At 47.8% G+C, this 21655-nt stretch overlaps 1 protein-coding gene and 1 pseudogene across 1 annotated transcript in view; one reads left to right on the forward strand and one right to left on the reverse strand.

Annotated features, from left to right (window-relative positions):
* LOC105469013 (G protein subunit alpha 13) overlaps window positions 1–444 on the reverse strand; it is a 46433-nt gene extending 45989 nt beyond the window's left edge. Inside the window, exon 1 of the mRNA XM_011719528.3 lies at window positions 75–444. Within this exon, the coding sequence (XP_011717830.1) occupies window positions 75–357 (283 nt within the window). The 5' untranslated portion in view covers window positions 358–444. The remainder of the gene's footprint in view (window positions 1–74) is intronic.
* On the forward strand, window positions 97–21359 carry LOC105469012 (tropomyosin alpha-3 chain pseudogene; annotated as a pseudogene).
* The last annotated feature ends 296 nt before the right edge of the window (window positions 21360–21655 follow it).

The raw sequence follows: 21655 nt of genomic DNA on the forward strand, positions 1-21655 counted from the left end.
GTGCCCGGCCGCGCGCCCGCCGCCGCCCCAGCCCCCTGGCCCCTAACCCCCGGACCCCGTTCCCGGCCCGGCACCTTTGATCACGTTGCTGTAGATGGTGGGGCGGAACTCCTCGCGCGCGCGCTGGTCGAAATCCTGCCCGTGGATGATCCGCATCTGCTTCAGGAAGGTGGACTTGCCGCTCTCGCCTGCGCCCAGCAGCAGGATCTTCACCAGCCGCTTCACGTAAGTCTTTTCCCGAGACAGGCATTTGTCGATCTCCTTGGACTTGCGTTGCTGCTCGGCCTCGCCGCTCGTCAGCAAGCAGCCGGGGAAGCACACGGACAGCACGGACCGCGACGGCAGGAAGTCCGCCATCTTGCCGCCGCCGCCGCCGCCTCGGCGGGCCCCTCCGGCTCCCTCCACCTCCTCCTCCGGCGGCGGGCGGCTCCGGCACCGCGGCTCGAGGGCGGGGTGCGCGGTGGCGGCCCGAGCGCGCCCAGGGAGGGAGGGAACCAGCGAACTGACTCGCAGGGCGGGCCGAGCAGGGCGGGCCAGGAGAGCGGGGGAGGGAGGGAAGGAGGGCGGGCCCGGCCCGGGAGGGGCGGTGGCCCCGGAGCGTGCGCGCTCCCGCTGTCTCCCGGAGGCGCGCGCGCACGCCGTGGCCGCTCCCCCGCCTCCCGCCTTGGGCGGCGAGTCACGCGCTCGGTGTGTCGCTCGGGTGCCCACGGGGAGGGATGAGGAACCGCGGTCACGTGGGCCGGGCTAGGGAGCACAACTTTCTGTTTCCCTTTCATGGTCTGAACCTACTTGTGGGCAGAAGGGCTTGCCCGAGGCCTGGAGGCCGGAGACCAGGTCCCGGACGCGGCTCTTTGGGCTCCCACTCAGCCGCCCTTTCTCCCGCGTTGCGCGCCCGCTGCCCGCTGTTACCGCCCACCCGACCCATTTCGAGGCCACGAACTCGAAAGTTATTTGAACAGAACAGCTGGCGTGAGCCTGGCAGGCCTTTGGTGCATTTTCTTTATTTTATTTTATTTTTTATTTTTTGAGACGGAATCTCACCCTGTCGCCCAGGCTGGAGTGCAGCGGCGCGATCTCGGCTCACGCAACCTCCGCCCCCCAGGTTCAAGCCATCCTCCCGTCTCAGCCTCCCGAGTAGCTGGGATTACAGGCGTGTGCCATCACACCCGGCTAATTTTTTGTATTTATTTTTAGATACAGGGGTCTTCCCCTATGTTGTCCAGGCTGGTCTCGAACTCCTGAGCTCAAGCAGTCCTCTACTTGGCCTCCCACAGTGCGGGGATTCCAGACAGAGCCAGCGGGCCCTGGCCTGATGTGTTTTCTTAAGGTGATTCCCTTGACCTTCTCTAGTCTTCAAATCCCAGAACGGTAACGAGACGTCATCCACCCCCACTTCCAGCTCTTTCTGGCATTTTCAGACCCCTGCCAGGGCCATCTATGAGGGGAAAGAACTGAAGTTGATGTTCACCTGAGACGTGCTACGAGGGACTGTTAATGGCTCACTCGTGCATTCCACTTGGGCTGTGATGTGACTTCGGGGACGCTTGGCCGAGCCGGAATTAGTGAGTGGCAGCAGGAGGGTGAGGTCATGGTGAAAATCCCCTACACCGGACACTGTGATGCAGGCTCTTCCCAACAAGGAAGCAAATACACAAACACAACGAGGAATGGGAGCACGCACATTTTAGCTTTCCTGCCAGATTACAGAGGATATGACCCGTCAGGGGACTTTTTTTCTTTCCTAATGGCAGATTCAGGCCAGGACACCTGAAAAGAGGCCAGGAGACAAGCCTCAAGGGACTGCTGTGGGTTGGCAGAGAAACTGCTTAACCGGGACCCCCTAAAACCGACCTCTTCATTCTTAGTATTTAGTTTCAAGTGGAAAAAGCCACTTTGGTCTGTCCTTGTTTTTGGCAATGCAACATAGCTTTCGGCTTCTGTGGCTCAGAAACTTCCTATGTGTGAGGGAGCTGAGGTAAGAGGTCAGCATGCCAAGAAACTCCTGAACAGGTGTAAATTTTAAAATCGGTACTAGTCAGTTACTGTCTGGGGTTGGGTTAATGACTGAGAAGCCTCAACTCAGTAGATTGGCTGCAGTAAACAATGCCTGTAGTAGGATTATCTCCTGTGGCTCTGGCAAGCCTGGAGGATGGACAACATACGGTATATAAGTACAGTAGGCTCACCTCCGATATCTGTGGATTGATAGAGTCAGAATCACTGAGCAGTGCTGTCAGGCAAAATATATGGTAAAAGCCTGCCCTGGATGGAGAATTTCTCCATCATCCCATCTAGTGTTTGGGAGGCCCTGTTCTCAGCATGCAAGGACTCGCCTCTCCTAGGATTGGGGCATAGAACCTGTCCCCAAGCACTGTTTTTGCATTGACCCCAGGTGCTAATGTGAACTCCAACAAAGACAGAGGAGAGAAACTTGTAGGTTGGTAGTTAACATCTTTTTTCAGAAGTGTGTGTAACATAATGGAAAACCAAGAATGCCTAGGAGGCAGGAAGGTATTCCTGCCCAGCCAGTTCATGTTGTGACATGCAGAGCAGCAGAGAAAGCTATTCAAAGTCCTGCGTGTAAGCTTGCCTTGGAACAAACTTGGCTCACATCGAGTCTGGCTCTTCTACTCAGTGTAGTTTTTTAAAAGAGACCTCTTTGACCTGAAAGTCAAATGAAGGAAGAAGAAGAAGGAGGAAGGAAGAAAGAAAGAAAAAGAGGGCCAGGCACAGTAGCTCATGCCTGTAATCCCAGCACTTTGGGAGGCTGAGGCGGACAGGTCACTTGACGCCAGGAGTTTGAGACCAGCCTGGCCAACATGGTGAAACCTCATCTCTACTAAAAATACAAAAATTAGTGGGGCTTGGTGGTGGGTGCCTGTAGTCCCAGCTACTCGGGAGGCTGAGGCAGGAGAATTGCTTGAACCCAAGAGTTGGAGGTTGCAGTAAGCTGAGATCACGCCACTGTACTCCAGCATGGGTGACAGAGTGAGACTCTCTGTCTCAAAAAAAAAAAAAAAAGAGGAATGAATGAATGAAAGAAAAAGAGACCTCTTTGGGTCCAACCTGGGGTTTGGCTGCAGCTGTCCAGCTTCTCCTAACTGGTGATCAAGACACCTTGTAAATTGTAAACATAGAAATGAGTTAGAGACTTGGTGGTTTCTCAAAGAGTTGAACATAGAATTGCCATGTGACCCAGTAATTTTGTCCTGGGTATGCCCCCCAAAATACTAAAAAGAATTGAAAACAATGTTCAAACAATAACTTGTATACCCACATTCATGGCAGCACCATTTATAGTAGCCAAAAGATTAGCTGGCTGCAGTGGTTCACGCCTATAATCCAAACACTTAAGCCAGGAGTTCAAGAGCAGCCTGGGCGACATGATGGAACCCTGTCTCTACAAAAAAATATATAAAAATTAGCTGAAAGTGGTGTGTGCCTGTGGTCCTAGCTACTCAGAAGGCTGAGGTGGGAAAATCACTTGAGCCCAGAAGGCGGAGGCTGCAGTGAGCCGAGATTGCACCACTGCACTTCAGCCTAGGGAACAGAGCCAGACCCTGTCTCAAAAAAAAAAAAAAAGCCAGATGTGGTGACACACACCTGTATCCCAGCTACTCAGGAGGCTGAGGCAGGAAGATTGCTTGAATCCAGGAGCTCAAGGCTACAGTGAGCTATGATCATGCCAATGAACTCTAGTCTGTGTGACAGAGCGAGATCCTGTCTCTAAAAAACAAGACACAAACAGGGGAACAACAGACACTGGGACCTACTTGAGGGTGGAAGGTAGGAGGAGGGAGAGGATTAAAAAAAAATACCTGGCCGGGCCCGGTGGTTCACACCTGTAATCCCAGCACTTTGGGAGGCCAAGGTGGGCGGATCACCTGAGGTCAGGAGTTCGAGACCAGCCTGGCCAATATGGCGAAACCCTGTGTCTACTAAAAATACCAAAAATTAGCCGAGCATGGTGGCGCATGCCTGTAATCTCAGCTACTCAGGAGGCTGAGACAGGAGAATTGCTTGAACCTGGTAGGCTGAGGTTGCAGCGAGCCCACATCACGCCTTTGCACTCCACCCTGGGCAACAAGAGTGAAACTCTGTCTCAAAAAACAAAACAAAAGAAAACCTATCGCATACTATACTTATTACCTGAGTGACTAAATAATCTGTACACCAAACTTGAGATGAGCAGTTTACCTACATAACAAACTTGTATGTGTACTCCTAAACCTAAAATAAGAGTTTAAAAAACCCCACAACAACAAAAAGGGAATAACCAAAAGATGTCCACATGTCCATCGATGAATGAATGGATAAACAAAATGTCATATATCTGCATTGCAATTATTCTGCCATAAAAAGGAATGAGGTGCTGACACATGCTACCATATGAATGAACTTTGAAAATAGTAGGCTAAGTGAAACAAAAGGCCACATATTATAAGGTTCCACTTATGTGAAATGTCCAGAATAGGCAAATCCATAAAACAGACAGCAGATGAGGTGAGGGAAGATGTGGGGAGACTGCTTAATGGTGCCGAGTTTCGTTTTGGGATGACGAAAATGTTTTTGGAAATAGATAGTGATGATGGTTGCAGAACATTGTGAATGTACTAAATGCCACTGAATTCTACACTGTAAAATCGTCACATGATGAATTTTATGTTATGTGAATTTTGCCACAATAAAACAAAAGAATTGGGGAAAAATAAATATATATTACATATTTATAATATATATACTATAAATATTTATTTTATTTTATTTTTCCAAGACAGAGTCTTGCTCTGTCACCTAGAGCTAGGGTGCAGTGGCATGATCTCAGCTCACTGCAACCTCTGCCTTCCGGGTTCAAGCAATTCTCCTGCCTCAGCCTCCTGAGTAGCTGGGATTACAGGCGCTGCCACCATGCCCTGCTAATTTTTGTATTTTTAGTCTGCCTTCCAGGTTCAAGCAATTATCCTGCCTCAGCTTCCTGAGTAGCTGGGATTACAGGCGCTGCCACCATGGCCGGCTAATTTTTGTATTTTTAGTAGAGACAGGGTTTTACCATGTTGGCCAGACTGGTCTCGAACTCCTGACCTCGTTATTCGCCCAAAGTGCTGGGATTACAGGCATGAGTCACCGTGCCCAGCCAGAAAAATATTTTCTGTACAAAGTCATTGGCATTTAAGGTTGAAGTGCTCACAGTGTGCAACATTCAAAGAATGAAAGTGCCATTGTGTTTATTTCAAAATAATGCTGACAACTGAAATTCTTTGCAACAGAAGGAAATCTAGCAGTTGCTTCAAGTTACATTGTAATCATAATAATGATATTTTAATTTTCAGGTATATTGTTTTGTAACTTTAAAAAAATCCAAACTTTTTAAGGGAGTATAAAGTCTGCTAGTTAGAATTGAATCTGCTGGATGCTGTATTTCCAACGGACCCAGATGTGAACTCATTGGAAGCATCTGTTTTGTTGCTAGCCCGTTAATCCATATGCAAATGGATTCAGATGCCCTGTGGAGCTGTGATAAAATAGTTGCAGCAGTTGATTAGTTGCAATGTTCGTTTCTTTCTGGAAACTCAGTTTAGTGTCAGTCTTGCAAGATAAATAATTAAAGGTGTGACTGAAAAGGAAATACATTTCCAAATAGCTTTTCTCCTCTTGTCACCCTAGAAAGAAACAAGCTCTTTCCAACAATACTGCCAGTCTTGAAATCTATTTCTAACTCTTCTGGAAAGATAGGCTTCTTATAGTTACAGTTTATTTTCAATTAAAAAAAAAAAAAGGTCTTACTTTGTGCCAAATAACTTTGGGCTGTTTACAAAAATCAGAATCATCCACAAAGGACAAAAAATGTGTCACCCTCAGACATATTCAGAAGAATGTGCCAAAGGCTGTAGGAACAGTTCCAAAAGAGGAGTTAAAAAGATTTTTTTGATGGGAAATATAATTTAAATAAGTGTTTCCCCTGCCAAGGTGACTACTCACTACTCAGGATGGGACAACGACCATTTACATATGTTTATTTAAAAATCCGTCACATTACTTGATGGTTAAACCTTGTGTTAATCCAACCTTCTTATTAGAAAACTCTCTTTTGTTTCACCATCAGTACAAAATAGGTGGATTCTAACCCTTCCTTACAGATAAAACAGGCGTAGACTTTTCTTACTTTCCATAGGGAAAGAAAGGGAATTCCCAAGCCCTCCCAAAATACAAATCCCTTGCATTTGTGTCATGTTTTAAATGCCTCAAAGCACTTTGACCTACTTTATCTCATTCTCTACTCACAGTAACCTGACTAGGAACACCCAACATTAACCTCGCTCCCATTGAGCAAATGACTCTCTGAAAGCCTCATTCACTGTGGCCAGTTGCAGAGCTGGAACTGGAAGCTGCTTAGTCCAGTGGTGTTTTTTTTTTTTTTTTTTTTGGTAAGAGATAAGATCTCACTCTGTTGCCCAGGCTGCAGTGCAGTGGCACTATCATAGCTCACTGTAGCCTCGATCCTCCCACCTCAGCCTTCTAAGTAGCTAGGACTACAGCTGTGCCCTACCAGGCCTGGCAAATTTTTTTAGTTTTAGTATGTTGCCCTGGTTGATTTTGAACTCCTAGGCTCAAGTGATCCTCTTGCCTTGGCCTCCCGCAGTGCTGGGATTATAGACATGAATGACTGTACTCTGCCCCAATGTTCTTGACTTTCTCTGTTGTTGTTTTTTAAGAGACAGGCTCTCACTATGTTGTTCAGGCTGGTCTTGAACTCCTGGCCACAAGCGATCCCCCCACCTTGGCCTCCCAAAGTGCTGAGATTACAGGCATGAGCCACTATGCCTGGCCCTCCGTGCTCTTTTTGATGTACCAAAATTGCCGTAGTGCCCAGAATGCTCAACTGTATGAATTTCAAACCTGAGACAAGTAGCTAACTGGACTTAACCTCCAGGCACCATAGAGTTCAGTACTTTCTTTATTATTTTTCCAGCCTCTTTCAGGCTGACTGCCATCTTGAAGTTCCCCAGCTCAGATGGATCCTGGTAAGATGTTCTGTACTTTTAACTCAGGCTCTGGTTTGTAAAATATTCCAGGTGGCTGATGGAGAAATAAGAAAAGAAGAGCCAAACTTGTTTGTTTGTTTATTTGTATGATGCACAAGCCCCACACATTGTTCACTTACCATGAGGTAGATTTAAAAAGAAAACCGTGTGTGTGTGTGTGTGTGTGTGTGTGTGTGTGTGTGTAATTTTGGTGTTGCCTTTACCAGAATAAGCCTCTCATGTGGAAAATTTTGTATGAAACTAGACATGTGGAATCAAATTGTTGGTGGTTTTGTTTGTTGTTGTTAATAACAGAAAACATGACTTTCATTATTGGTTTTATTTTTCTCAGCCTCCAAAAGAGACCTATGGGCTGCTGTTGACCAGCTGAGACCTCAGCTCCCCCAAAGTCAGAAGCTGGTACTGTCTTAAAGGCACACTGGCACTCACAAAATCCTTCCACCTTGCTCACTGCGTGAGATAGGTTTAAGGGCAATCTCTTTATGTAACACTAATCACAAGGCTTCGCCCGTAAATCTGAGATTCGGAAAAACTCAAAACATCGTGCTTACCCCCTCTCCTTTATTTTTACTTACAGCTTTTAAAGCAGAGGGATACGTTTTTAGTATTTTATTGCCTGTCAGTGCGCTGCCCCTTGCCAGAAACGGGTAACGATACTTTTAAATCATTTACGTATTTATTTTTATGAGACAGAGTCTCACTCTGTCACCCAGACTAGAGTGCAATGGCACGATCATAGCTTACTGCAGCCTCCAACTCCTAGGCTCAAGGAGGCCCTTCTACCTCAGCCTCCCAAGTTGCTGGGACCACAGGCCACCACATCCAACTAATTATTTTATTTTTTGTAGAGACAGGTTCTCACTTTGTTGTCCAGGCTGGTCTTGAGCTCCCGGCCTCAAATGATTCTCCCACCTCGGCCTCAAAAAGTGCTACGACTACAGAGGAGACCCACTGTGCCTGGCCTAAGGACGCTTGAACGTAAATTCTGTTTCTCCAGTGAAGTTCAAGTTGGCAGTCTCAATTCATTCCTCCACGTGAAGATCTTCTGCTCGCAACCCGGCAGTAGGTACCAGTTTTCTTTCCCTTGGAACACTGGATTAGCAAGCTTGGACCTGCCCCTTCCAGCAACCACACTTCTGGCTAGCTTGCTCTGCCTACAGGTAGCATCACATGTCATGACCTGTAGACCTGGCCTTTGCCTCAGTGCAGAATGCCAGGGCATGTCCGCTGGTTGAGTTTATCATTGAGCAGAAAGGGCTCACAGAGTGCTGAGATATAGTCCATGCAGCCTTTGTCAGACCATAACATGTGGCCTCCCAGTGCAAACAATATCATAAGTTTTCTTTAAACTCCTGTGTCAGCTGCTACAGAAAGGAAAGGCCTGCTCACGATAGGAGTCAGGGAAAGGTAGCAACTGCTGAGTCAGAATGACAGACTTAAAGGGCTTAGCAGATGAGGCACTGTAGCTGAGGTCTCTCATTTACTTTATTTATTTAGAAACAGGGTCTTGCTCTGTCACCAGGCTGGAATGTAGTGGTGAGGTCACTGCTCACTGCAGCCTTGACCTCCTGGGCTCAAACGATCCTCCTTCCTCAGCCTCCCAAGTAGCTGTGACCACAGGCACGTGCCACCATGCTCTGCTAATTTTTAATTTTTTTGTAGGGATGGGGTCTCACTATGTTGCCCAGGCTGGTCTTGAACTCCTGGGCTCGAGCAGTTTGCCCACCTCAGTCTCCCAAAGTGCTGGGATTACAGGCGTGAACCACTGCAGCTGGCCCTCATATACTTTAGTTATTAGCTTTCTCCTGGTTGTGGAAAAGTTATGCCAGGCCCAAGGAGGAGAAGAGGAGAAAATAAAAACAAAGGAAGGTGCTGGGTGTGTGGCAAGCAATTGTATATTTGTGATTGTTTCCCCTTTCTTTGCTAATAAGCAGAACTATAATAGGAAAAACTCCCTTAAGATAGTGAGATACTGGGTGTGGTGGCTTATGCCTGTAATTCTAGCATTTTGGGAGGACAGGGTGGGAGGATTGCTAGAACCCAGGAGTTTGAGACCAGCCTGGGCAACATGGCAAGATCCCATTTCTATATCAAATATACATATATGTGTGTATATATATGTATAAACACACACACGTATGTGTACATATATATACATATATACACACATATATATACATATATACACACACACACACACATACTTTTAAGATAGCGAGGGAGTTGACTTCTGTGGAAACCAGTATGGATCATAACAGATTTTTTTTTTTTTTTTTGAGGTGGAATCTCACTCTGTCACCCAGACTGGAGTGCAATGGTGCGATCTCGGTTCACTGCAACCTCCGCCTCCCGAGTTCAAGTGATTCTCCTGCCTCAGCTTCCTGAGTAGCTAAGATTATAGGCGCGCGCCACCATGCCTGGCTAATCTTTGTATTTTTAGTAGAGACGGGGTTTCACCATGTTGGTCAGGCTGGTCTCAAACTCCTGACCTCGTGATCCGCCCGCCTCGGCCTCCCAAAGTGCTGGGATTACAGGTTTGAGCCGCCGCGCCCGGCCCATATCAGATTGTTTGCTATTCTTTTGGTTTTCCAGAGAAGAATGCAGTACAGTGGGGAGAACCCCAGGGAGAACTCAGTTAATAGAAGAGAGCTTTGCCTTTCTTATCTGTAAACTGGGAGTTATACACACAGATTTATTGTAGGAGTAGATTACAGAACCCCCAGACTCAGTGTTTGTCCATAAATGGGAGGTTTAGTTTTAGATTTTTTGACGAAGGAACAACAAAATTTCTTTAAAAGCCCTTTGAAGGTTTAGCAATGTTGTTATTGTCAGAATGCTCTTGCTGTATCTTTACAAAGCTCTTCCTTCTGTGGTTTAAACATAGTCGCTCCCTTTCTCATGCTCAGGCTCACAGCCACAGGTGTGTCCCCAGACAGGATCCATTTCTGGTGGAAAGGGCCTGATGCAGCAATAAGAAAAAAAAAAACATGGCCAGGCACGGTGGCTCAAGCCTGTAATCCCAGCACTTTGGGAGGCCGAGATGGGCGGATCACGAGGTCAGGAGATCGAGACCATCCTGGCTAACACGTTGAAACCCCGTCTCTACTAAAAAAAAAAAAAAACTAGCCAGGCGACGTGGCAGGCGCCTGTAGTCCCAGCTACTCGGGAGGCTGAGGCAGGAGAATGGCGTGAACCTGGGAGGCGGAGCTTGCAGTGAGCTGAGATCCGGCCACTGCACTCCAGCCTGGGCGAGAGAGCCAGACTCCGTCTCAAAAAAAAGAAAAAAAAAAAAATGCCTATTTAGGGTTATATCCAGAATCTCAACTCTGAAGAGAGGAAGGATTTATTAATTCCTATGAGCCTTAGGAATTACTTCTTCAGCCAGAAAGCAGAGGTTCGAGTAGGGATGCTGGCACTGTACAGTAAGAGCAAGAGATTTTATCTGAAGGGGCGGGGGGCTTGTGCAAAAGGGGGAAAAAAAAGGAGCGCATTTTATATTCTTTTTTTTTTTTTTTTTTTTTTTTTGAGACGGAGTCTCACTCTGTTGCCCAGCCTGGAGTGTAGTGGCATGACCTCGGCTCACTGCAACCTCTGCCTCCCAGGTTCAAACAATTCTCCTGCCTCAGCCTCCCTAGTAGCTAGGATCACAGGTGTGTGCCACCATGCCTGGCTAATTTTTTTGTATTTTTAGTAGAGACAGGGTTTCACCATGTTAGCCAGGCTGGTCTCGAACTTCTGACCTCAAATGATCTGCCCGCCTCAGCCTCCTGAAGTGTTGGGATTACAGGCATGAGCCACTGCACCCGGTCTGGGCTTTGTATTCTAATCTGGAAACTGGACATTATAATTTCAGAGGGTTTTGTAAGGGTTATATAAAAGAGCAGGCTATCCATGTTACCACATTTTCTTCTATCAAAGTGCTCATTGTCCAGTTGATGGACTGGTATCTATGCCATCAAGGTCAGGGGCAATGGGGGGTGCCTCTTGGGCATGAATGTGGATGAGTCAGCCTGCACACCCATGCTCTGTGCACTCCTTCACCCCCAGCAGCTGCCACTGGACAGCCCTCAGGCCTAGGATGGGCACATCAGTGTTGCAGTCCTCCCTCAGCACAGCCCTACACCCAGACCTTGGCCTGCTTGAATGAAGAGCCTTGGAGTTCCCCGTACCCAGGGTTTGGTCTGAGGGGAAGTACAGGCTCTGGTAAGTCCCTTGGCCTTGCTTCATGCGTAGGGGTAGCACCAGGTGAGGGCCAGAGCAGGATCCTCTAAAGCACAGGTGGGCAGGGGCCTCTGTTGCCTGGAGCTAAGAGTGGTACTGGCTGGGAAGACATAATGCAATAGCATCTAAATTGCCCCTGTTTGACAGGGGCTGAACTAGACCTCCAAGTTCCTAGACTCTGAAAGTGGATCCCAATGGGGATACTGAATGTTCAGCTGAAACACTGCCTTGAATGTATGCAGTAGCCAGAGTTTGGCAGGGGACTGTCTGTGCCCTTCCCGTGGGAGCCTGCTGAGGCTCCTGTGGTCACTCCCCTTCCCAAGGCTACCCAGGGCAAGAACCCAAAGGGCACTTTATAGAACAGCAGATATAAAATGCATTTTGGACTGTCCCTCAGTTATTCTGTCACCCTGGATTTCTGCTAAGGGAAGAGCGTTATCCTCAAGGAGTTAAACACACTTCAAGAGGAGGTGAGAGTTCTGCCCTAAGGCAGGGTGTGAAGCCCCTAAGCCCCTTCCTCCATGATTAATGAGCTAAGCGTAGGCATTCAGAAGAGTGGAAGGTGCAAGGTGCTCAGATGTATCAAGATTAACACCTACAGGCCGGGCGTGGGCGCGGTGGTTCATGCCTGTAATCCCAGCACTTTGGGAGGCTGAGGAGGGTGGATCATCCAAAGTCAGGAGTTCAAAACCAGCCTGGTCAACATGGTAAAACCCCATCTCTGCTAAAAATACAAAAATTAGCCGGGCGTGGTGGTGCGTGCTTGTAGTCCCAGCTACTTGGGAGGCTGAGGCAGGAGAATCGCTTGAACCTGGGAGGGGAGGTTGCAGAGAGCAGCCTGGGGAACAGAGCAAAGCTCCATCTCAAAAAAAAGAAAAGAAAAAATTAGCACCTACTGTCTTAGATGGTTTTCTAAGGATCACAGATCCACAGAGACTGGGGGCAAATTTGTTACAACAATTAAGGAATTGGGAAAAGGAGTGCTATTTAATTCCTCTTGGGGACAAACAGTCTTCACCCAATAGACTCACCAAGGACAGCAACATGAGTTCTGATGGAAAATCTAAACAAACTACATACTTAACAATTTTATGTCTTGTTTCCTAATAGATCTGACCCTCAATGGTCCTATTCTTAATTACTTAATCCTTGACATAAAAGACGGAACAAATAATGGTAGTGATCACTTTATCAATAGGCAGAAACTATGAAGTATTTCTACAACACCTTTCCCTCCATCCCTCAACCTAGTCTTCTCTTAAAATAACATTTTCCCTTTCCTTTCCTTTCCTTTCCTTTCCTTTCCTTTCCTTCCTCCTTCCCACCCTCCCTTCCTCTCTCTCTTCTCTCTCTCTTTCTCCCCTCCCTCCCTCCCTCCCTCCCTTCCTTCCTTCCTTCCTTCCTTCCTTCCTTCCTTCCTTCCTTCCTTCCTTCTGTCCTTCTGCAGTGGCATGATCTTGGCTCACTGCAACCTCCACCTCCCGGGTTCAAGTGATTCTTTTGCCTCAGCCTCAGGGATTACAGGCACCCACCACCACGCCTGACTAATTTTTATATTTTTAGTAGAGATAGGGTTTCACCATGTTGGCCAGGCTGGTCAGAATAACAACATTTTCTTAGGAAGTTTTTTTTTTTTTTTTGACAAATTACTATCCTGGTTAATTTTATGTCCATTTAGTGCCAGCCATTTTTCGAGTTTCACCAGCAGTGGTAGAAAACACACAAAGCTCTCCTTGTTTATGGTTTCCAGTCCATCTTGCCCCCGTTCCCATCCTTTCCTTCCCGCCGCCCCCCCCCCCAGCTCTTCCTTCCCTAGTCTCCTTTCCCAGGCTGCTCAAGGTACCTTGTGTCTGAGGTTCTATGGCATCCTCACTTCTTTCCATCACAGCTCTTGTTACCCTAGATTGTAATTGTCCCCTTCCTTGCCTACCACCCCGGAATAGGGGTTCAAGTAAGGGACACAGCTAACTTATTCTGTATCTTCAGCACCTAGCATGACATATAATAAAGGCCCAATAGTGTTTTTTAAAATTTTTTACTTTTTTAGAGACTGCATTTCGTTCTGTCACCCAGGCTGGAGTGCAGCAGCACAATCACAGTTCACTGCAGCCTTGAACTCCTGGGCTCGAGTGAGCCTCCTGCCTCAGCCTCTCAAGTAGCTGGAATTACAGTTGTGCACTATCATACCTGGCTAAGTTTTAAATTTTTTGTAGTGACAAGGTCTTGCTGTGTTGCCTAAGCTTGAGTGCAGTGGTATGATCACAGCCGGCTAGTTAAAATTTTTTTTTTTTTTTAGACGGAGTCTCGCTCTGTTGCCCAGGCTGGAGTGCAGTGGCATGATCTGCAAGCTCCGCCTCCTGGGTTCACGCCATTCTCCTACCTCAGCCTCCCTAGTAGCTGGGGCTACAGGCAACTGCCACCACGCCTGGCTAATTTTTTTTGTATGTTTGGTAGAGACTGGGTTTCACCGTCTCGTCCTAGCCAAGATGGTCTCGATTTCCTGACCTCATGATCCGCCCGCCTCAGCCTTCCAAAGTGCTGGGATTACAGGCATTAGCCACCGCACCTGGCTAAACATTTTCTTTAGAGATGGGATCTTGCTGTGTTGCCCAGGCTCATCTTGAACTCCTGGCCTCAAACAACTTACCTACCTCAGCCTTCCAAAGCACTGGAATTACAGACGTGAGCCACTACACCTGGCCAAGATGCAATAATTGAACATAATTTAAATGAGTATGCATCATCTCCAGGCAGCCACCCTTCTTCCTGCATTTCTGAGGGTTGGGAGCTGGATTCTCTGTCCACCAGAACTATAGGGAACTATGCAATGACTAGAAAAGAGACTTTTGGCTCATCTCTACTTGTTAGAACCAGAGTCCTGGGTCTTACTACACACTGTGCTACCTAAAAATGAGTAAGTAGGCCGGGTGCGGTGGCTCACTCCTGTAATCCTAGCACTTCGGAGGCCAAGGAGGGCAGATCACGAGATCAAGAGATCGAGACCATCCTGGCCAACATGGTGAAACCCTGTCTCTACTAAAAATACAAAAATTAGCTGGGCATGGTGGCGCATGCCTGTAGTCCCTGCTACTTGGGAGGCTGAGGCAGGAGAACTGCTTGAACCCAGGAGGCGGAGGTTGCAGTGAGCTGAGATCCTCTGAGATCTCACTGCACTCCAGCCTGGTGACAGAGCGAGACTCCATCTCAAAAAAGAAAAGGGTCGGAGGGTAAATAATACCACATTGTGGGCTATGAAGTGGATCTAATTAAGGATGTATGTATGTTGGGGTGGGGGTGGAAGATTGGGGCGCAACAGCATACAACAGACATCAGTCTCGTAGCCCGCTCACAGACAGGCGAGCGGGACAGTCACGTTTCCCTGTGTGGGCCAGGGTAAACCAGAACTTCAGCCATCAATATCAACAGCAGATACTTCATGGATGCCCTCCTATCAGATGTGAGGTGGGGTCAGAAAGAAGTCAGCAGGCATTTTTAAATCCCAGCTCTGGCACCTCATGCATCTATCGGTTCCCGGTCATGACCCACCTAAGTTCTTTGAGCATCATTTACCTTATCTGAAAAATGGAGCTAATTATGCCCACACCTCAGGGTTGCTGAAAGGGTTAAGTATGATAACATATGTAAAGCATCTGGCAAAGTGCCTGTCCCATAACAGGAGTCCAGAAATAGTAGCCTTTGCTGCTAGGTAATGGAGATAAAAAATGGTAACAATGAGTTCATAATATACATACGAAGTTTTAAAAAACCAACACAAAGTTTGCATATGCTGAGTTTTAAAGAAGGTGTGCTGATCATTGCTTCAGGAATGCAGCGACCGGAGCACGGTTAATATAAATACAATGCGAGTCACTGTGTGGGCACCATGGCTGGGATCACCACCATCCAGGCGGTGAAGCGCAAGATTCAGGTTCTGCAGCAGCAGGCAGATGATGCAGAGGAGCGAGCTGAGCGCCTCCAGCGAGAAGTTGAGGGAGAAAGGCGTGCCCGGGATCAGGGAGAGGCTGAGGTGGTCTCCTTGAACCGTAGGATCCAGCTGGTTGAAGAGGAGCTGGACCATGCTCAGGAGCGCCTGGCCACTGCCTTGCAAAAGCTGGAAGAATTGGAAAAAGCTGCTGATGAGAGTGAGCGAGGTATGAAGGTTATTGAAAACCGGGCCTTAAAAGATGAAGAAAAGATGGAACTCCAGGAAATCCAACTCAAAGAAGCTAAGCACATTGCAGAAGAGGCAGATAGGAAGTATGAAGAGGTGGCCTATAAGTTACTGATCATCGAAGGAGACTTGGAATGCACAGAGGAATGAGCTGAGCTGGCAGAGTCCCGTTGCCGAGAGATGGATGAGCAAATTAGACTGACGGACCAGAACCTGAAGTGTCTGAGTGCTGCTGAAGAAAAATACTCTCAAAAAGAAGACAAATATAAGGAAGAGATCAAGATTCTTAGTGATAAACTCAAGGAGGCAGAGACCTGTGCTGAGTTTGCAGAGAGATCGGTAGCCAAGCTATAAAAGACAATTGATGACTTGGAAGATAAACTGAAATGCACCAAAGAGGAACACTCTGTACACAAAGGATGCTGGACCAGACTCTGCTTGACCTGAATGAGATGTAGAGCACCCCAGTCCCACCCTGCTGCTGCTCCTCCCTCTGACCCAGACTCTGCCTGAGGCCAGCCTGCCTGAAGCTGCCCTTTAACTGAGGCCTGATCTTTAACTGGAAGGCTGCTTTCTCCTTTTGCCTCCCCCTCCTTCCCTGTGTCTTTTTCGCCAAACTGTCTCTGCCTCTTCCCGGAGATTCCAGCTGGGCTAGAGGCTGAGCACCTTTGGAAACAACATTTAAGGGAATGTGAGCACAATGCATAATGTCTTTAAAAAGCAGGTGGTGATGTACACATTTTGTCATTACCTTTTTTGTGGTTTTGTAGCAACATTTGTAAAACATTCCAAATAATTCCACAGCCCTGAAGCAGCAATCGAATCCCTTTCTCACTTTTGGAAGGTGACTTTTCACCTTAGTGCATGCATATTCCCCTCTCCATAGAGGAGAGGAAAAGGTATAGGCCTGCCTTACTGAGAGCCAAGCAGAGCCGGGGGAGACTCCCCTGTGGGAAGCCTCATTGCTCTGTACAAAGTACTAGCCAAACCAGAAAGGTGATTCCGGGAGGAGTTAGTCAAACAACAACAAGGACAAAAAATGTGCTGTTCACGTTTTCAGCTTTAAGATATCGTTGGATAATGTTATTTCTATTTTTTATTTTTTTCATTAGAAGTGACCAAATTAAGATGGTAAGACCTCTGAGACCAAAATTTTGTCCCATCTTTACCCCCTCTCAACTGCTTACAGAATGGATCTTGTCTCCCTTATGTTGAGGTGACCACGTAATTGCTTTCCTGCCTCCTTGAAAGAAAGAGATTGTGTTTTTGCCACTGATTTAAACCATGTGAAACTCATTACCCTTTTCTGGGTTCGAAGCTGCTGTCTCTAGAAGTGCCATCTCATTGTGCTTTGTATCAGTCAGTGCTGGAGAAATCTTGAATAGCTTATGTACAAAACTTAAAATTTCATATTATTTTGAAACTTTGCTTCTTTGGGTTTGTGGCAGCCTGGCCACCCCATCTGGCTGTGACAGCCTTGGCAGTCCGTGGGCTGGCAGTTTGTTGATCTTTTAAAATTTCTTTCCCTACCCAGTCCCCATTTTCTAGTAAGGTTTCTAGGAGGTCTGTTGGGTGTACATCCTGCAGCTTATTGGCTTAAAATGTCCTCTCCTTTCGTGTGGTCTCTTTGGGGTCGATTGGGAGAAAGAGAAATCAATAGTGCGACTGTTTTAATACTGAATATTGATAAGTGACTTTTTGAAATAAAGAACCAGTCCCTCCAAAATATATATATACACACACACACACACACACACACAATGCAAGCCCACCTAGATAATTTTAAATATTCTGGTAGCCACATTAGAAAGGTTAAAAGTCCAGGTGAGGTTTCTTAAAAATTAAAATTGTATAAATAAAAATATTAAAAGAAAGTGAAATTGATTTTGATAATATTTTATCAAGTCCAATATCTCTAAGGTATTATTTCAACATGTAATCAATATAAAGATCATTTAAGAGATACGAGACTAAGTCTTCAAAATCCAGTGTGTCTGGCCAGGCAAGGTGGCTCGTGCCTGTAATCCCAGCACTTTGGAGGCTGAGGCAGGCAGAATACCTGAGATCAGGAGTTCGAGAGCAGCCTGGCCAACATGGTGAAACCCCATCCCTACTGAAAAATACAAAAATTGGTTGGTGCGTTCCTGTGGTCCCAACTACTCCAGAGGCTGACCCAGAAGAATCATTTGAACCTGGGAAGTGGAGGTTGCAGTGAGCCAAGGTCGCACCACTGCACTCCAGCCTAGGTGACGGAGTGAGACTTCATTTCAAAAAATTGAAAAAAAAAACAACAACAACAACCAAAAAAAACCAGTGTGTCTGGAGGAAGAATTGTTTCTGAAAAAATGAAAGGGAAAGAAAGAAAAGAAAAGAAAATCCAGTGTGTATGTTTTACATTTGCAGCAATCTGAGTTCAGATGTGAAATTTTCATCAGAGATACTTCATCTGTATTTGGATTTCATAAAATTTGCAGTAGAAAAAGTAGATTCACAAAACCAAGCTGCTCCAAATGTGGTCACACAATTTCTAGTCAGAGTTAAGGATCAGTCTTAAAGTTAATTAAAATTAAATAAAATAAATTCCAATTCGTGACACTAGCCACATTTCTTTTTTTTTTTTTTTTTTGAGACGGAGTCTCGCTGTGTCACCCAGGCTGGAGTGCAGTGGCGCGATCTCGGCTCACTGCAAGCTCCGCCTCCCGGGTTTACGCCATTCTCCTGCCTCAGCCTCCAAGTAGCTGGGACTACAGGCGCCCGCCACCACGCCCGGCTAGTTTTTTGTATTTTTAGTAGAGACGGGGTTTCACCATGTTAGCCAGGATGGTCTCGATCTCCTGACTTCGTGATCCACCCGCCTCGGCCTCCCAAAGTACTGGGATTACAGGCTTGAGCCACCGCGCCCGCCACTAGCCACATTTCAAGTGTTCGGTAGTTACCTGGAACTAGCAGTTATTTCCTGGGCTAGTCCATGGCAAGTGGGCAGGAGCTTTGAATGATTGGATATGAGGAAAGGAGTAGGGAAAGGCAGGTGGAATAGCCAGAGAGCTGGCATGCAGCTGGCGTGAGCCTGGGACAATGTGGAAGCCAGTTTGATTATTGGACCAACAAGCTGAGGCTGATGAGTCAGGGTAGAGTCAAATCGGGAAGGGTTTGGACCTCAGGTTATGAGGCTAGCATTTTATTCTGTCGTTAAACAGTAACCACTTGAATATTTCTTTTTTCTCTCTCTCTCTCTTTTTTTCTTTCTTTTTTTTTTTAGCTAGAGATCTGTCACCCAGGCCGGAGGGCAGTGGTGCCATCTTGGCTCACTGCAACCTCTGCCTCCTGGGTTCAAGCGATTCTCCTGCCTCAGCTTCCCGAGTAGCTGGGATACAGGCATGTGCCACCACGCCTGGCTAATTTTTGTATTTTTAGTAGAGACAGGGTTTCCCCATGTTGGCCAGGCTAGTCTCAAACTCCTGACCTCAAGTGATCTGTCTGCCTCGGCCTCCCAAAGTGCTGGGATTACAGGCGTGAGCCACCACGCCCAGCCAACTGGAATATTTCTGAGCAAGGGGCAGGCAATGTGAGCACTGTTTTAGGTTAACTGTCTGGCACCAGTGCCTGTGAGGGGATGGAGAAAAAAGACACCATCCAGTGAGAGCAGGTTGGAGATGACTGCAGTGGTTCAGGTATGCGGTGAAAGCACCTGGCTAGCATGTGAGCCAATAGAACCATTCAGAGACTTTATAAAGCCATACTCCAAAGGACTTAGAAACCAGCCAGTCTGTTTAGAGATAGCTCTTCAGAGGAAAGAGCCAGAGAGGGCAGGAAGCTTGGGGCCTACGTGTCTGGGAGACTGGGTGGACACTGAAAAGTTCAGCGAACCAGGGTGATTCTGTTGGTTAGGACATGACTCCCTAAGACAGATAACTGAACCCAGACCCTGGAATCTGTATTTTTTTTTTAATGGGTTTTTAAAAAGTAAATGTAAAATGTGTGACACCCACCCCACCCTCTGAATCACAGTGACCCTGGACTTTGCCCTGAGTCTCTGAGTTTGTTGAGAAACACTCCTTTGTTCTAGGGAACTCTTTGAGGTGCTGGGTCCAAACGGCATTCGAATTAAAGACACTTCATACTCAGCAGTGAGGGGAAAAGGCTAGAAGGCAACCCCTGGGCTCTCTGGCTTGCTATTTCTTACCCTGACACCTTCCCTGGGAAATGCATTACTTCTAATGTGAATTTAGGTTTTGCTGTGCCTCATGGAAGAGGCTCTGCTGGGGAAATTGCTCCTCCCCTTCCCCTCAGCTTCCCTAATCTTCCACTCCCCTGAGTCTCGCAATGTCCAGTCACCGCGCGCAGACAGTCCAGGTCAAAAGCAAGCCTCTTGGGACTCAGGCTGCTGGCACTCAGCGACTGACCCATGGACTGCGCTTTCTGTTATGTGAAACAAGCCCAACACTGCCTTGTTCAGACATGTGAGGAGTGCCCGCCCTGGGTCGGGCACTGAGCTAGCTGCTGGGAGTAAGAGTTTATGGGGTGATCACAGTCAACCTGGGCGAGGCAAATGTGTCACCCAGCTCCTACAGTGCTAAGTGCTCTGTGCCATGATGGGGGCAGGGACAGCTGCCCAGGACTCTGGGAGTAAGAACCAGCCTGGAGCTTGGCATGAGTTTCAAAAGAAGAGGAAGAGGCTGGGCATGGTGGCTTATGCCTGTAATCCCAGCACTTTGGGAGGCCGAGGCGGGTGGATCACCTGAGGTCAGGAGTTGGAGACCAGCCTGGCTAACACGGCAAAAACCCATCTCTATTAAAAATACAAAAATTAGCTGGGCATGGTGGCATGCACCTGTAGTCCCAGCTACTTGGGAGGCCGAGGATCCCTTGAACCTGGGAGGCAGCCAAGATGGGGCCATTGCATTCCCGCCTAGGCAACAGAGGGGAAGGAGGTCATTCTGGGCTGGGGAACCACGTGGGGTAGAGACACAGAGATGTGGAATAATAATGCAAAGATAATAAGATGATGATAGCGCTTGTTGTCTGCTGAACTCTTGCTGCATGCTGGGCACCGTTCAAGGGCTTCTCATCTATTAGCCTTCTCCTCATTGCTCAGATGGAAAAACTGAGCTCTGAGCAGTAAAATGCACTTGTCCAAGGTCATACTCAAAGAATGGTGCGCATTCAAACCCATAAAAGCCTGACTCATGTCCACTTCTTTAAGCAGCGCAGATCTGCAAACCACTGAGCGGCCTATTGGGAGCACCGGGGAACCCCACAGTGGTCTACAAAACATTAGGTTTTATTACGGTTTTGATGAGTGGACCAAAGTCATGAAGTGGGGGTGTCATGAGGTACTCTCTATTTCTCATTGGAATAAACTGGAAGAACTGAACTTGTAATTCTGTGCAAGACATGAAGGGGATACTTAAGGTATTGTCATGGCTCTGCCCAGCCTGCAGTATGGAGCCAGCAGTGTGCGGGCAGCCCCCGCCCCTCTCCCCCAGCCCCCATATATTCCAGCAGCTTAGAGCCCCCTGGCTGGGTGGGTCTGGGCAGACGCTTCCTCCCGGAGCTGGCTGGGCACCGCTCCCAGACCCAGGCTTTTCTAGGTCAGGCAGTTCTATCTTCAGGCTGGCCCGAGGATACGGTTTGTGTAAACTGCAGACATCGCAGGCGTGCTGTGTAAACACAGACTATCTCCCACTGCAGCTTTTCCTTTGGGGAGGCTTCCCCTCCAGTTGGGATACTGGATTTCAACTTCTTATCAACTTGTACTTCCTATTCTGATATAAGGAAGCTATTAAAGTCCCTTTCCTGGTATTGCCTTGACCCCATCAGGACTTAACTTGTGTAGAAGCAAATGTCCTTTAGAGGAGAAGTTTTACACACACCACCCAGCAACCCCCCAACCCATCTCCACCCCCCACACACCCTCCCACAATCCCCCACACCCCCACCCATCCATCCCCACACCCCCCACCCCTTCACCCCCACACCCCCACCCCTCCACCCCCACAACTCCCACCCCTCCACCCCTACATCCCCCACCCCCCCACCCCTCCACCTCCACACCCCCACCCCTCCACCCCCACACCTCCCAACCCTCCACCCCCACATCCCCCACCCCTCCACCCCCACATCCCCCACCCCTCCACCCCCACATCCCCCACCCCTCCACCCCCACACCCCCACCCCTCCACCCCCCACCCCCCACCCCTGCACCCCCACACCTCCCACC

The sequence above is a fragment of the Macaca nemestrina genome, chromosome 17, assembly GCF_043159975.1.
Source record: "Macaca nemestrina isolate mMacNem1 chromosome 17, mMacNem.hap1, whole genome shotgun sequence".
In the NCBI taxonomy this organism is placed as follows: Eukaryota; Metazoa; Chordata; class Mammalia; order Primates; family Cercopithecidae; genus Macaca; species Macaca nemestrina.